This window comes from Lissotriton helveticus, chromosome 2_1 (assembly GCF_964261635.1).
Source record: "Lissotriton helveticus chromosome 2_1, aLisHel1.1, whole genome shotgun sequence".
NCBI lineage: Eukaryota > Metazoa > Chordata > Amphibia > Caudata > Salamandridae > Lissotriton > Lissotriton helveticus.
Genome location: NC_136059.1, coordinates 1,644,861,629 through 1,644,876,976, shown reverse-complemented (window position 1 = coordinate 1,644,876,976; position 15,348 = coordinate 1,644,861,629). Strand labels below are relative to the sequence as shown.

The 15,348-nt window shown below is 46.7% G+C and overlaps 1 protein-coding gene across 2 annotated transcripts in view; it reads right to left on the bottom strand.

Moving 5' to 3' along the window:
- The window catches only part of PAPSS1 (3'-phosphoadenosine 5'-phosphosulfate synthase 1), a 266,540-nt gene extending 255,622 nt beyond the window's left edge, over positions 1-10,918 (bottom strand). Inside the window, exon 1 of one of the 2 annotated variants that reach the window (XM_078676598.1) lies at positions 10,723-10,918. In XM_078676598.1, the coding sequence (XP_078532724.1) occupies positions 10,723-10,782 (60 nt within the window). In that variant the 5' untranslated portion in view covers positions 10,783-10,918. The remainder of the gene's footprint in view (positions 1-10,722) is intronic. The other variant, XM_078676599.1, reaches the window with a different exon arrangement.
- Positions 10,919-15,348: the final 4,430 nt, after the last annotated feature.

Sequence of the window (15,348 nt, the reverse complement as noted above, 5' to 3'; positions counted from 1 at the left end):
AAAATGGACTGAGGGAGATTTCTACCTTCCATCACATATCTATGCATATTAACAGTTAATAAAACCAAACAATATTCACCTTATTGTCTTTACCATGACTGAACCACAGACATTTGTACACCAAGTAAGTAGTGAAAAGGATAACTGAACCTTATTTTATAAAGTAAGATCAGGTGCATCTTCTGCAAGGCCCTATGCTGGAGCCACCCTCCTTAGTTAAAGGGATGAAGCACTTTGTTATCTAACCGCAAACCCGCCAAGAGCAGGCAGGCACAAGATACCATTGCTCCTGGGTGCAAACAATGCGGGTCCAATGGCTGGCAAAGCGGGTCTTTCCAAACGCTTCTTAACGTGTATGTAAAATTTTTTTTTTTTGTTTTTTTTTTTTTTACCAGCTCTCCTTTTTTATTTAAAAAGACTTTTATTGGCATACAAGAAACCATACAAAAATATATATATATATCGGTGGAGTATGCAATAGCGGTTATTTCTATAACAGTCCCTCGAATACAAAAAGGGTCCTGTAAACTTGTGGTCACAGCTACTAAATGCAGCCTGCTTGGAACGGGGCCTAAATAAGCTTAACAAATGTAGTTGTTATTTTCTCAGCTTGACTACTGAATTAATATGTATATCAGACATCACAAAAAGGGCCTTCAACAAATCCAACTAGTTCAGAACCGAGCTGACATACTAACAAGTCAGAGCTTGTTACGCCAATCTCAACACACTTCATTGGCTTCCCATGAAACAAAGGACAGCCTTCAAGTTGCTCTGCACTACCCACAGAATATACTGGTCCAAAGGCCGAACTTACTTGTCGGAACTGTTTCATGCTACAATCATTTGGGTCGATTTAGAGGTTTACTGGCTTATAGGATTACCACGGCACTATTCAGCAAAAATAAGACAAGGAAAAATGTTGAGGATTTGTGGATCATCACAGAAGATTCTGCCCCCTGAACTTAAGCAAAAGCAGGGTGTAGGAGGCTGGCTTACTATATGGTGCACACTTATGTAAGTGTAGCACCCTGCAATAATCCAGACAGCCCTTATGGTAATTTTAGTGGTCTTAGACTACCTTAGAAAGCTCTCTAAGTGGTAGCTGTAGAGAGCAGCCTACAGGCTTAGTCCAGAAGGAGTGTAAAGCCACTTGATTTACCTGTACATAATCATATGGTATGAGTTAAGTGAAAAAGAACCACACAGTGTAGTTAAAAAAATATGTATTTATTATAAACACTCACTAACACATTGCAATATCTCCTACCTGGAGATATAAACAGAATACACACAAATACTTTGGAAATAGAACACATAAGCAGCACAAATACACAGTGGTCTCCAGTGGGAGACCAAACCATATACTAAAATAGTGGAATGCGAACCATGACCTAAGTCGAGAATGGACCCAGAACACGTAGAAAAGCAAGGAACCACCCAAGGCAAGTATCTAGGAACCCCACGGAGGCCGTGTTCAGAGTGGGAACATGACGGCGTACACAATGCAAGTCAATAGGTAAGTCGTGGTTGCAGTTTTAAAGAAAAATGACCCTTCCCAGCGGACCCTGAAAAAACCCAGTGGAAGATGGAAGGTTGGAGAGTCACCCCACCAGTGGATAATCCAGGAACCAGGATAACTACACCAGGCAAGCCGGGTGCATAGGTGCGAAGTGATGTCGGAAACTGCCATAGACCACAATGGAGACTTCAGAAATTATGCCACTTGCGAAGAAGGTGAAAGTACCCGGTGGAAACCAAAGGTGGATTCAAGATGAGAGGTACCTGCAAGCAGAGGGGACAATGTCTATGCCACTCAGGAGTGACCAGGAGGCAAGGAAGCCGAATGCCCACTGATGAGGTCAGAGATGCAGGAGAGTTGATGTTGCCCTTGAAGTTCCAGCTGTGCAGACCAGGGCCGGACTGGACGTAGCGGGACCGGGCGTTTCCCCTGTGTGCGGGAAGGGTGAGGGCTGGCTTTGGACCGGTGGGGGGCATTTTTGTTTCTGGGGGACGGACTGCAAAATCAGCAGCAGCAGTACCAACCCCCCCCTTCCCCGCTCCACCCACCCCCTCCACGCCGGTCGGACGTAATTGCCAGGGCTGGTTTGCGATCCCAATCCAGTCCTGTAGGTGATGCTGTCGAAGACCAGGAGCCATTCAAGAGCTGTCCCATGTTGGATGTCACGAGCCAAGGGGTCAGTGTCCGGCAGGGGCACCAACAAGCCTTTTCAGCGGCAACCAACATCGTTGTAGAAAAAAGGTGCAGTGTCGGGACCAGCAAGGGCCAGTGGCTCACCAAGAGCAGGTGTGTCATAGCAGGACCTGAGCAAGCAAGGAAGCCCACTGGAGCCAAAGAAGACCCTCAGGAAGACCCACAGGCTGGAGGCACAGGAGTCACAAGAGGACCTCGAGCAGCTCACCAGGGAATGAAGGCACACGGTGCAGAGGATGCAGTGCAGACGAAGATCTTGGCTGCAGGAGATGCTTGAGGCTGGAGCTTCTTGGAGCCCAAAGATCACTGGAGGGCTGAGTCAACAAGCCTTGGTCGACGCAGTGCACAGGGGTTCTGTTCCAGCGGTTCCGACGAGGGATACTGGCCTCAAACTTGGTGAGAAGACAGTGCAGGCCTTGAGGGAGTTACCACCACCTCTGTTGCTGAGCCTTTCAGAGTCTGTGGGAGCCCAGGATCAGCAGACTTGTCTGCTGTGTTTCAGTGCCTGCAGATGCAGGAGACGGACTACTTCACTTTAAGGGAGATTCCTTCCGGTGTCTTGGATGTCCACAGGTCCTGTGAAAAACCTGTATGGAGCACAGGCACAGACGTTGCAGCAGACTTGCAAGACAACAAGACCAAGAGCAGCTGGAGTCTTCTCAGTTGCAGTCTCAGTTCCCAAAGCGAAGTTCAGAGTGCCCAGACGGCTGAAGTAGATGTGGTATTGGATCTGAACCGTGTCCCACGATTAATCTAGAGACCCATCCTGTTGTCCTTGAGTACCCTAAGGGAAGGGTTGGGACGATTCAGGGGTACCTCCCAGAGGAGGGGCTGGACATGGGGTGGATACCAGTTTCACGCAAGAACGGGAGTCTACGGCTCCCTGAACTGGTTTCAACTGGAGTATACAAGGAGGGCACCAAATGTGTCCTTCAAAGCAGTCTCAGTGGCGTTAGCAAGCGCCCCCACCCAGTCCTCATACACTAAGTCCTGTCTGGGAGGTGTTCACACCTCCATTTGACAGGAAACCTATTGCTCTGCCTCCCCCTGCTCGAGCTTGGCTCAGCAGCCGGAGGGCAGAATTGTGTCTCTGGTCTGCAGCAGCCATAGTTTGCTTTCCGGGTCTAGAAGACTGGTACCGGGAGCACCGAGGGCCTCCAGGAGCGTGGTAGTGCATGGAACCATACCTTTCACACCTCTAATGGTGTGCGAGGTAGGATTCCCACATGTTTGATACCAAACAGCACAGGGTTAGTTCCAGCCAGTTTAGAGATAGCTATTGCGTAATGACGCATGGCCACTCTACGTATCTTAATGGCTCATGCACTTACAACCCGAGAGAAAGGACTCCGAAGGTTGTAGGGGTGTCCTGCTAATGCAGGGGACCCTCACACTTAAAACCGAGCACCCTGCCTTCAGGATTGAAAGGTCTGCCTCAGGGGTGACTTATAGTTTTGAAGTGCAGTGAGCTCAGAAATACAGAAATGTATATCTGTCGTAAGTGGGGCGAGCACCAGCTAACACGGGCTGCAATGGCGACCTGTAGTCACAATTTGAGTGATCTCTCATGGGTGGCATAATACATGCTGCAGCCCATGGGAGACCTCTGCTGTGCCAATGTCCTGGGTACCTTAGTACCATATACTAGGGACTTACAAGGGTACACCAGTAGCCAATCTGGATTGAACCTAAGTACTCACCATGTCCAACTTATCGAAGAAGCACAGAGACAGGGGACCTGATTAGCTGGATCCCAGCCAGACTAGTCAGTAAAACATAACGCCAGCAAAAAAGTGGGGGTGACCATGAAAGCAGATCCTACTTTCCTACACAGGGCAACTTCTAAGTTAGAACGGAACTGGAAACCACCCATTACCGCCAAGCCGTCCCTGAAAATGTACTCCAAGAGCTTCCCATACAGTCGCAGAGTGCACTACGTCTCTCTTGCTCCAGTTTTAACCTCCCTTGCTTATTCTTGGCTTCTGGAAGTCCACTTTGATTGTAATTACTTTTCTCCTTCTTTCATCACTTCCTGGTTCCGGAATGTTCGATTTGAATTGCAAATCAAACATAATCCCACTTACATCACTGGCTGCCTTTGGCAGGGGTCCCTTACATTTCTCTTTTCTTGCATTTCCCTCGAAAAGACTGCCTCCTGCTTAAAGCCACCCATCAACCCACTGCATAGCACGCTGAAGCGGCTCTGTAGAATTAAGCCTTTTATAAATCACCTTTAAATTAATAATTAGGGCAAGATTAGCCCCATACACGGAAAGATAATAACTACACCCTACCTAAATTGACCTACTGTACATCGAAAAAGTGGGCCAATCAACATGGGCAGGTCACTGCCATCTAGCATATAACAATGAAGGGGGGGGGGGGGGGAACAACGCGGCCATGCAAACACAGATTCAATTTCATAGGATAGAAATCGCGCACACAATATATTCTAGAGGGAAGGCTACGAGACATGGAGCTACATAGAGCAAAATACGTGTTCCAGTTTTTTTGTACTTATCTCAAACTTTGAGTTACTTCCATGTTAAACTGTAACCATCCTCCAGTCTGATCATGCACTTGACACGAAATGCTACACATTCACTTTTGGTATGGTTTTAAATCTTATTGACGTCAGTAAGAAATCAGGGGCCAGATGTAGGTAGCCAAATTCCGGTCGGTAACGGCCGAATTCGGCCGTTACCGACCGGTATTTGGCTTTTGAGATGTAGGTGCCTGAAAACAGGCCATTTCGGTAATTTTACCGAATCTGTAAATATACCGGTCGGTAAATTTACCGACCGGTATTTTTACAGAATCGGTAAAATCGAGATGTAGGTGGGACTCTTCTGAGTCCCACAAGCCCTACAAAATCGGTATTTTACCATCAAATACAAGTTGATGGTAAAATACCGATTCAGGTGTGCATGCACATGTGTGCATGCACACCTGTGCCATATGACAGGCAGACCTGCCCTTAGGGCAGGTATGCCTGCCACATGGCACCTGAACCCGTTTTGGGGGTGCTAGAGGGTGTCAAAGTGACACCGAATTTCACAAGGGTGCAGGGGGTATTTACCGATTCGGTAAATACCGACCGGTAAATGCCCAATCATTCCTATGGGCTTCAAAGCCCATAGGAATGAATGGGCATTTACCGGTCGGTATTTACCGAATCAGTAAATACCGAATTTTACCGATTCGGTAAATGCACATCTGTATTTACCTACATCTCGGTACTTATATTTTACCACTTCTTAAATACCGAATCGGTATGATTCGGTATTTAAGAGGTGGTAAAATAATTTTACCTACATCTGGCCCCTGGTGCGGTATCCTCCGTCCACCCCCCCACCCCTCAAATAAAAAAAACATTTAATCTTTGCAAACGAATGCCTGTTGGTACTGGAAACAGAATGAATATTCATGTGCCTGTGACCCACTGACCGTAAATTCATCCAATCGGAAAAAAAGAGCCAGGTGCCTCGATGCAAAGCTAATGTTTACTGATGCAAACAAACTCTTAGAAGTGACTATATACAGCTCAACCAACACAATTCACCCTGCCAAGTGAGAACTGAGATGTCAGTCCTATAGTACTTCTTCGCGCGCGCACAATATTTGCTTAGCCCAGGGCTACGAATAAACAAAACGCAACAGCCCTGTAATTTTCAGCGGTTTGCAGGGACAGGCAGGAGTTCCGTCCTAAACCTTTCAGGAATTTAACAGAAACACACGAGGACCGCAAGTGTTAAAACAAATGTGCAGGGGCGGGGGTCAGTTTTGAAGTACCCACACCACAATAAAACGTGAATGGCGTGGAGAATGTGGACACGTGCAAGTAAGGGCGTTTCAGCCTCACCTTTTGAGAGTTCTTTGTCTAGTCGTCAACAAAACATTTTTGTAAATCTTGGGCACACAATTTTTCAAATGGCACCAAGAAAACATGCCATACAGAATACCGTTAATCACTATGTTCTAGACTCAATGTACCTCTTCGGTTTCTCTCATCAAGGTCATAATAAGGAGGCACTGGGTTCAACGCGTCCTGCGCGTGCTGCTCAGAACAGTGCAAAATTCAGTAATTAGTGAAAGAGGCCCACGTTAAGAGTGCACGACAAAATATCCTCAAACTGGAACAACCGCTCCTGTCCTGCTCAGCCCAGTACCTGATAATTGAGTACAAACAGAGCAGCATCACTGGGTCCCAGAGCTCTATCAGTGTTAAAAGGGCTCATGTGGCACTGTGTCTCGCTTCCAAGCACTGGGCCCTATTTGCGGGATCTGAGCCACCACCAAATGGACAGCTATTATATAAAGGAGTCACGCCAACACCAGTCAATGACTTCCAGCCACTAAGTAAGTCGTGAAAGACTCAGTGTAGAAAGTTTTTCAAAACGTCATCCTTTTAGTAGGCGTTACTAGCTTGTATCTGTCAAAACAACACACTGGACTAGGCCTGGGCGGTAAATTCCGTTCTACTCGCGGAATTTCACGTTCTGCGGAGAACGCGAAACTGCCCAAAATTCTGCGTTCTCAAAAATGCGTGTTCGCGAGATGTTTCTCCCCGAGCACGCAAACAGCCATCACGAAAGGAAAAAATCTCAGCGAGCAAGCAATTCCGCGTGTTCGCGTAGATTTTTTACCGTTTCGCGGCACTTTGCGTAGCGAGACTACGCAGATTCCGCCCACTCCTACACTGGACACTGCAGGAGACTCTTCTGGTGTGTAAAGGGCCCATTTGCTAAAAACGCACTTTGCTTGTGCTGACAACATATTTTTTAGGCACAGTGAGACCTATCACCGCCATTGACAACAGATATGATCTGCAGTCCTCGGGACAGAATTCAGGCCAAGGTACAAGTCCTAAAAGAAATAGCGGAGGACTCATTAACATAGGCAGTGCGCAATGACGTCAAGTGGAGTGATGTCACGGGAAGCAATGTAACCGCCTACCAGCCCTCATTTCACGAAAATAGATGTATCTTACAGTTAAAGCTAAGAATCAAGGGTGTCCATGTAGGATCTTTTAATGTAAATATATGCACACAGAGTACTTGCTAGTTACATTTAAAAACTAAACTTGCATTTCTTTTCCCGCCGTTGTGTTTAACCAGCATGAAGGCACAAAAACGTCTTCTTTTCACATTATTAAGGAACAAGTGAAAATGGTGGGTAGTTAGCAGCTTATAAAACAACTTTCTAGGGCAGACTCACAACTAAGAAGGACGTTGTCTGGGGGTGCGTTCAAAGCCAATGCTCCAACCAGAGCCACTGGAATTATGCGATTTTGAGACTGCCACGTTTTGACATAACTATGGGTTAGCTGCATTTCCCAAATAACACATCAACTGCAGATTTTAACAAAAAAATCTAGTTCCCACGGAACAAAAGTTACTAAAAATGCAGACACGCGTTGCAGCACAGTGGAGAGTCCTTCCTAAAGTTTGACTGGTCACCTTTATGTTGCTTACTTCTGTATTTGGAGTATTAAACTGATAATAATGAGGTACAACATTTGAAAAGAGTGTTTACATGTGTTAAAACACAAAAATAATAAGGTTATGCTAACACAACATGTGCAGCATTATTTGCCTTTTGCTGCCACATAAATTTAGTCAACCTACTGCATAAATTGGTCCGCCCCTACGTATATTTCCATTGGCCGTGGATATAATAGAACAGTTATAGAGCTGGGGTGCAAGTAAGGTGACACCACAATTTCCTATAAAAAAATTACACTTCCGACTAAAACTGAGGGGGTCAGTGTCCACTCTCTGAAATTAGTGAGGGGACTCACTCCGTCCACCCAGGTCCTCCCCGCACTTGTACTTTGATTCAGGCAATGCCAGCATGTAAGTCAACGAAAACTGACTAAGCATCCCACGATTCCAAGATTTGTAAACTTAATAACAGAGAATCAGGTAAAAGCAATAACTGTTATTGAACACACTCAGGAAGCACTATATAAAAAAAACAAGACCGCTCATATAAAAGCTAAGATAACATCACTTTGGAAGTGCGGCAGCAATAAGGACCGGTCAGACACCAAAATCCAGTGTTATCTTTGTATGCCCAATAAATGATGTCAAACAACATATATAGTTCTTTGTTGGACCAGTCCAGCTAAGAACATAAAGCTTATCAGTGGAACAGGTAATGCATCGATGTTGTTTAAAAAAAAAAAAAAAATTTAAAAAAAAAAAAGAATTGGCGTATTTATTTAGTTGACTGCTAATTTACAGAAAGAGGGTTGCCTGGTGATAGTGTGTATCCTTCCTCATTCTAACACCAAAACCTTACATCACGGTACATTGTCAAATAAGCTTTGGCAAAGCCAGTAGGCCTGGCATTGATGCATTTTTTTATTTATTTAATTGTCGGGTTATGAACATGGGGCAGGAGAAGGCAGATGTTGCTGGGGACAGGGCAATACTTCAGGAAGATGAGGGAGGGAGCAAACCAAGCTGCAAGTCTCCTGGAAGGGCGTGGATAACAGGCTGCACGTGTCCTGGGACCACGGCAAGGTTGCTGGAAGAGGAGGGAACAGGCAAGGCTTCAAGCCTCCCAGGAGGACGGGGGCAAGGCTCAAAGTCGCTTGGCACCAACAAGCCTCTCAGTAGGGCACAGACAAGGCTGCAAGTCTCACAAGGGGGCCCAGACAAGGCTGCAAGTTTATCAAGGGGGCACAGACAAGGCTGCAGATCTCTCAAGGAGTTACAGACAAGGCAGCCGATCTCGCAAGGGGGCACAGACAAGGCTGCAGATCTCGCAAGGGGGCACAGACAAGGCTGCAGATCTCGCAAGGGGGCACAGACTAGGCTGCAGATCTCGCAAGGGGGCACAGACTAGGCTGCAGATCTCGCAAGGGGGCACAGACTAGGCTGCAGATCTCTCAAGGGGGCACAGACTAGGCAGCCGATCTCGCAAGGGGGCACAGACAAGGCTGCAGATCTCGCAAGGGGGCACAGACAAGGCTGCAGATCTCACAAGGGGGGCACAGACAAGGCTGCAGATCTCACAAGGGGGCACAGACAAGGCTGCAGGTCTTACAAGGGGGCACAGTCAAGGCTGTAAGTCTCACAAGGTGGCACAGTCAAGCCTGTAAGTCTCACAAGGGGGCACAGTCAAGGCTGTAAGTCTCACAAGGGGGCACAGTCAAGGCTACGTATCTCACAAGGGGGCACAGACAAGGCTGCAAGTCTCACAAGGGGGCACAGTCAAGGCTGTAAGTCTCACAAGGGGGCACAGTCAAGGCTGTAAGTCTCACAAGGGGGCACAGTCAAGGCTGTAAGTCTCACAAGGGGGCACAGACAAGGCTGCAGATCTCACAAGGGGGCACAGACAAGGCTGCAGATCTCACAAGGGGGCCCAGACAAGGCAGCACGTCTCACAAAGGGGACACAGACAAGGCTGCAAGTCTCACAAAGGGGACACAGACATGGCTGCAAGTCTCACAAAGGGGACACAGACATGGCTGCAAGTCTCACAAAGGGGACACAGACATGGCTGCAAGTCTCACAAAGGGGACACAGACAAGGCTGCAAGTCTCACAAAGGGGACACAGACAAGGCTGCAAGTCTCACAAAGGGGACACAGACAAGGCTGCAAGTCTCACAAGGGGGCACAGACAAGGGTGCAAGTCTCTCAGGAGGTGTGGGCAAAGCTACATGCGTCTGGTAGGTTCAGGCAAGTTGCAGGTTTCTGGAGGGGGGGACCAAAGTGCTGTAGGCCTCAGGCAGCCGTGGCTTCAGGTTTCTGCTTGGTAACGGGCAAGGTGGTAAAGGTACGGAGGATAGGCAGGCCACTGCTAGTATTGGGGTGCACGTTAACCCTGCAAGTCTCGGGTGACCAGCAAGGCACAGGCGGTCTTGGTAGATGTTAAGGTGCTGCAGGTATTGTGGGCGCTGGGCGATTTAAAACTTAGGTGGCAGTCAGTTGCAGGTCTTGCAGGAGTGGGGGGGGGGGGGTGATATCATTGCCAGCTGTATTCAGTGCACATCTAAGTGATGCGTTTTCAGAGGTACTTGGAAGTAGCTATGGGACTCAGGGTTATTGGTTTCAAAAACTCGCATGCATCCCAGCAGTTAGGATAACTAAAGTGGTAATTTTGAGGATGGCAAATGGTCTTTGCCCGGTGACTTGCAGTGGGTGAGGATTGTTAGGTTAAGAAAAAAATAAATATGTATGAGAAATATTAATGTGTGTAAAAAAAAAATAAAAAAAAAAATAAAAAAAAAGAAGTTGCTGTCCTATACATGCAGGCGCTTGGTTGCTGTCGTGGATGTCAGCCTCTGGGGCTGAGGGCAGCAGGCAGGTGGGTGGGTGTTCAGAGCTCAGGTGTCCCGAGCTGCAGGATATTAAGGTTCCCGATTTTTAGGGTCTGAAAATCTTGCTGCTACTGGGCACATAGCGCCTGGTGATCCTGAGGATGCTGTCGCTATGTGGCAGCACAGCCTCTAGATTAGCAGCCAGCAGCCTGTCTCGTCCATACACTCCCGGCTCACCCAGTTCTGCAGTTTGTTGTTGAGCTTCACCTTCTTGTACTGGCTCTCGGAGATCTCCATCGCAGGTCCTGTACGCGGGCGACGCTGTGTGCTCCCGGGGATAGAGGTGTAGACCGAGTGGCAGGGACTGTGTGAATCAGAGAAGCTGAGGCTCCAGTCCAACTCTCCGCCCTCATTGCCACGCCAGTGACTAGTTCCTATTAGAGGAAGAACCGTGAGCAACGGCTGACATCACGTGACCCAACGTCACGTCCCGTCTCTCTCAGATCTTTAGTTCCAAGGATGGAGTTATGTGAGACGGTGTCAAGCAAGCGCAGGCCTGTAGATAAAATTGCTCTTGTGTGCAGAATATCGGATTTTGGAGCCCGTGCAAGAGCCAAGCCCTGAAAATCTTTGTAATTCTTTCAAAAAACATGACGTAAAATATGATCACGGCTGTTGAAAATTCAAGAAAGTGCGTTTCCTCAATATGTGAAGCTTTAACATGAATAATTCGCACATTGCACTACACCAAGAAGTAGTTGTTAAAAGTGATAGTTTTTAAACATTGACCCAGAGCTTTAAGTGGGTTGAAAAAACTGAGGGGTCTCTCTAAGGGGCGTACCAATGTAATTAATGGCGTGGCTTAAAAACATGGGGGCAGATTTATGATGACTGGCGCATCCCCAGGGATGCGCCAGTTATATTGCGCCGCTGCTCCGCCACCCATGGTGCGCCGCATTTACAATGCGGCGCACCATGGGGCAAAAACGGCACAGATGCGTGACGCATCTGTGCCGTAAAGGGGACGCATTGCTGGCGTTGCGTCGCAAGCGTGACGCAGCTCCAGCAAGGCTCGGGGGTGCCCTATCTGACCAATGCTGTGTCAAGACCTACGCTTGCTTCAAGCAGGCGCAGGGTTTTGACGCAGCATTGGCCTGAAAGTGACTGAGTGAAATCACTTTTGCGAGGCGCACCTGCCCCGGAACGCCCACCCTGCGCCGGAACGCCCACAAGTGGCGCAGGCCTTTACAACGTGACGCATCTGCCTAGATGCGTCACGTTGTGAATGTGTCGTAGGGATGCGCCACGTTTACGCCACAGTTGCGTGACGCAAACGTGGCGCATTACCAACATAAATCTGCCCCATGTTAACTAAAAGTCTGCTTAGCATGGTGTGCCGCCCAACTTGTATTTTGCTGTTTCTGTCATTGCATCCAGACATATGATACATCAAGTAACATCATACCTACAAGTCAGGACTATTTGCTTTGTCAATGGTTGTTAGTTGCATAAGATAAATAAGCAGCAACTATGGCTTGTATATAATATTTAAAAAGCTTCCATTTAAAGCACTGGTTGATCAGGGCTGTTAGCCCAAAACCGGTCCCAGGATGCTTGTTTCCGGTCCAGGGAAGACATGGCTTGGCACTTCGGGCTGGACTGTTCACATGAAACACAGGGTCAAGACTGATTTGCATATGGCTGTGTCTGAACTGGGGTGGCGAAGTGAGCTAAAGAATGATGATAGATTCAACCCAGATCTTTGACTGGGGGTGAGTGTCTGAAAAGTTTCAGCGCTCCATCCATCATCTCCTTGTGTTTGATTGTAAATGACATTCCCTTTTATTGATCTGTTTTGATAATTAACAAATAAATAAAAGACATTGTTATTTACAATGCCAATAGCGCAAACGTTTGTAAATGGGAGACCTATTTCATTTCAAAGAAGCAGGCACCATTGTCTTAGGCTGCTTGGAAAGTGAAAACGGGCATGGCATGTTGAATGATGCAGGAAAGCATGTCCTGCCTGCAGTAGGAGAAACTCATTAACGAAAATAGGGCTTGCATATTTAATAAGACTTACCAAGTAACAACAGAAGTAAAAGGGCTAGTCCTCATGGGAGGTTACGAATGAAGACATGGCAGTACTAAGGAGGGACTAACAAGCCTATTAACGTACCGGAAGTCAGCATTTACAAAGGACAATGACACAAGGCAATGAAAAATATGTGCTGATTGTTGATGAATCTTCAAGTCCATACTCAAATACAGCATGCCTTGCAGAGCAGCGCATGCGCTACCCAGTCTTGACCTAAAAAGGTGACAGCTCTGCTAAATGCAGCATCAGCCAGCAAAAAGGGACAACGCTCACTTGAGGTGGAAAACAACACAGAGGATGGGTGGCGAGGGACTGGCAGGAAGGAGATATACCCAAGATACCAATACACGAGGGAGAGAGTAACAAGAAGCGCAGAGGCGGGTATTCAGGTATTTGGCAGGGGAAACGCAAGAGGTAGAGAGCTGATAAACATATGCCCTCTCAGGTGAGGTGCGGAGGGATTCGACATTTTACATTTAGCATAGGTATCCCCTGAGGTTCATAGATATTTGATGCTAATAGAGGACGCCCTATCCCTGATGATAAGCACTCAACTACAGCTTACTCCCCTTGTGGCACTGGTGGGGTACACTGAAAAGGTGGATATTACCGTCAGATAGTACGTTTCATTTGGTTTGCTCATGGCAAAACGTATGGTGGCATGCAGATGGGGGCGGCTCCTAAATTTAAAGACTGGATCAATCATTTGTTGTTTTGCCAGGAACTTCTATTATATACTCTGAAATGATGCCACCATCCTCCAGCCCGAGAGATATTTGGGACCCTTTAAAATAGTATATGTTACTAAATCCATCAGATTGATTTTGAGGCAGGACTGCCCTGACAACACTATCTGGAGTGGGTTGGCTGGTGGGGGAGGGCGGAACTCCCTGAACAACATTGGGAAAACTGCTACTGAGACTTGCAACTGACTCGAACCATACCTCCCTACCTTCCTGCCTCTGAGGAGGGACATGAGAGGGCAGAGGGTAGGGAGTAGATGAATGTTGGTGGGTAGGAAAATAAACAACATGTATAGAGTTGTATGAGCTAGCTTTTTAAGATTGTGCTTGTTGAAAAACTAATTAAGAAAGTAAAAAAATCTAATCAAAACATATGCACTCCAACGGAGTACTCAGTGAAAAAGAAAGAAGTTGTGATCTAAAAGGAAGCAGTGGAAGGATACAGGCCAACCAATCAAAAGCATGGTATAGTGCCCATACTCCATGGGAGGGATAAACACAAGAAACGTAAAGAAAGCCATTCAAGGAGAACCAAGGAAATAAAGGAAGTACAATAAAGTCAACCAATGGAAACAATGGGTGGGCTCTAAACCCAGTGTACGTTTTTGGGATAGCCCACAAGAGGACTTTTGCAACCAAACAGAGAAAGAGGTCTGGTAGGCAAGAACTGAAAGCAATCTAGTGTAAAAAAAAACTCAAGACAGCCACAGCATTGCCACCTCTATGGATCACTTCTATACTTTGGGTTACTGTTGGTTTTGTTTATGTAATGATAAAATTATAAATAAAGTTTTAGAAAAAGAGCCACAACTTCGCTCTGAACTGAGTCACAAAAAACTGGCTGTTATCAGCTGTGTTTGGCAACTGGAGCATGTCAAGACTCAGAAGGCAGTCATTAAGTAATTCAACAGCCTAATGGCTAGAACTGCCAGCTTTAAATAAAGGGGAATCAAGTTGGAATCCCAGCTTCGGCTCAACCATCAACATCCTGTAATTCTGGAAAATCACTTAAATCTCCCTGTGCCAAAAAAAATATGATATAATCTGGTTCTGTTGTAAAGGTTTCTATCGCTCTTGGGTCAGATTGGTGCTATAAGAAAGAGTAAAAAAGAAAATCCGAGATCTTGTGAAATAGACCCAGGATTCTAGCTAAAATAAGAACAAGCTCAGTTTCACACAAAAAAAACCAAAACGCAATAATCAGCAATACTGGGCAAAATAAACATTGGCTATTTTGCTCTCATGAGCCAAACTGAATGGGTTCTCTATCTTACTGCCAGAACCGACCCCATCAGGACTCAACCTCTACGCGCCCACACCAACCATTTAAGGAATCACCATCTCACTTTAAGCAACCAATGGATGAGCAACCAGACATGTGATTAGTCTTCATCACTGGCGGGGTCAAATGGTGAGGGCCAGAACCCAAGCCATAAGTGATGAGAAATACCATGGGATAAACAAACGATTAGCAGCAGTTTGCCCAACTACCCTTCATCCTGGCAGTACACTAGAGTTAACTGCTGCTCAGGAGAAAAGCGTTAAAGAGATTTTGTGGCAATTTGTAACCTGCACTAGCCTACGATAGGACTGCCTACACAGTGATCTGCATTTGTTTATATTACATTTACTGTGGTTGTGGTGTTGCGATGCAGTAACAATGAAGCCGACCCCGTCACCTGCACGACTTTACATCTAAGAAACTTAGCCTTGCTTCCCCATGCCCAAATAAATTGTCCCTCCTGCCCCTGCCATGAGTGGAAACATCCCAGCAGAAACCTTGGTTCATCAAGAAACCCCTGGGCTTGCCACATGGGAACTTAAGGGGTAGGCAACAGGCGTCCACCTTCTTTGTTGCCTTTTTTCTGCAGGTCTGTTCTTGTATAGCCCCACCCTACGAAGTGGCAATGTCATCCCTGACAATGCTGTTGAAAGGTGGGAAGGGGAGTACACCTAAAAGACAACAAAAAAGATAAATACTCTGGATAGTTGGTAGTAAATCAACGGGCAAGTGAGCTTACG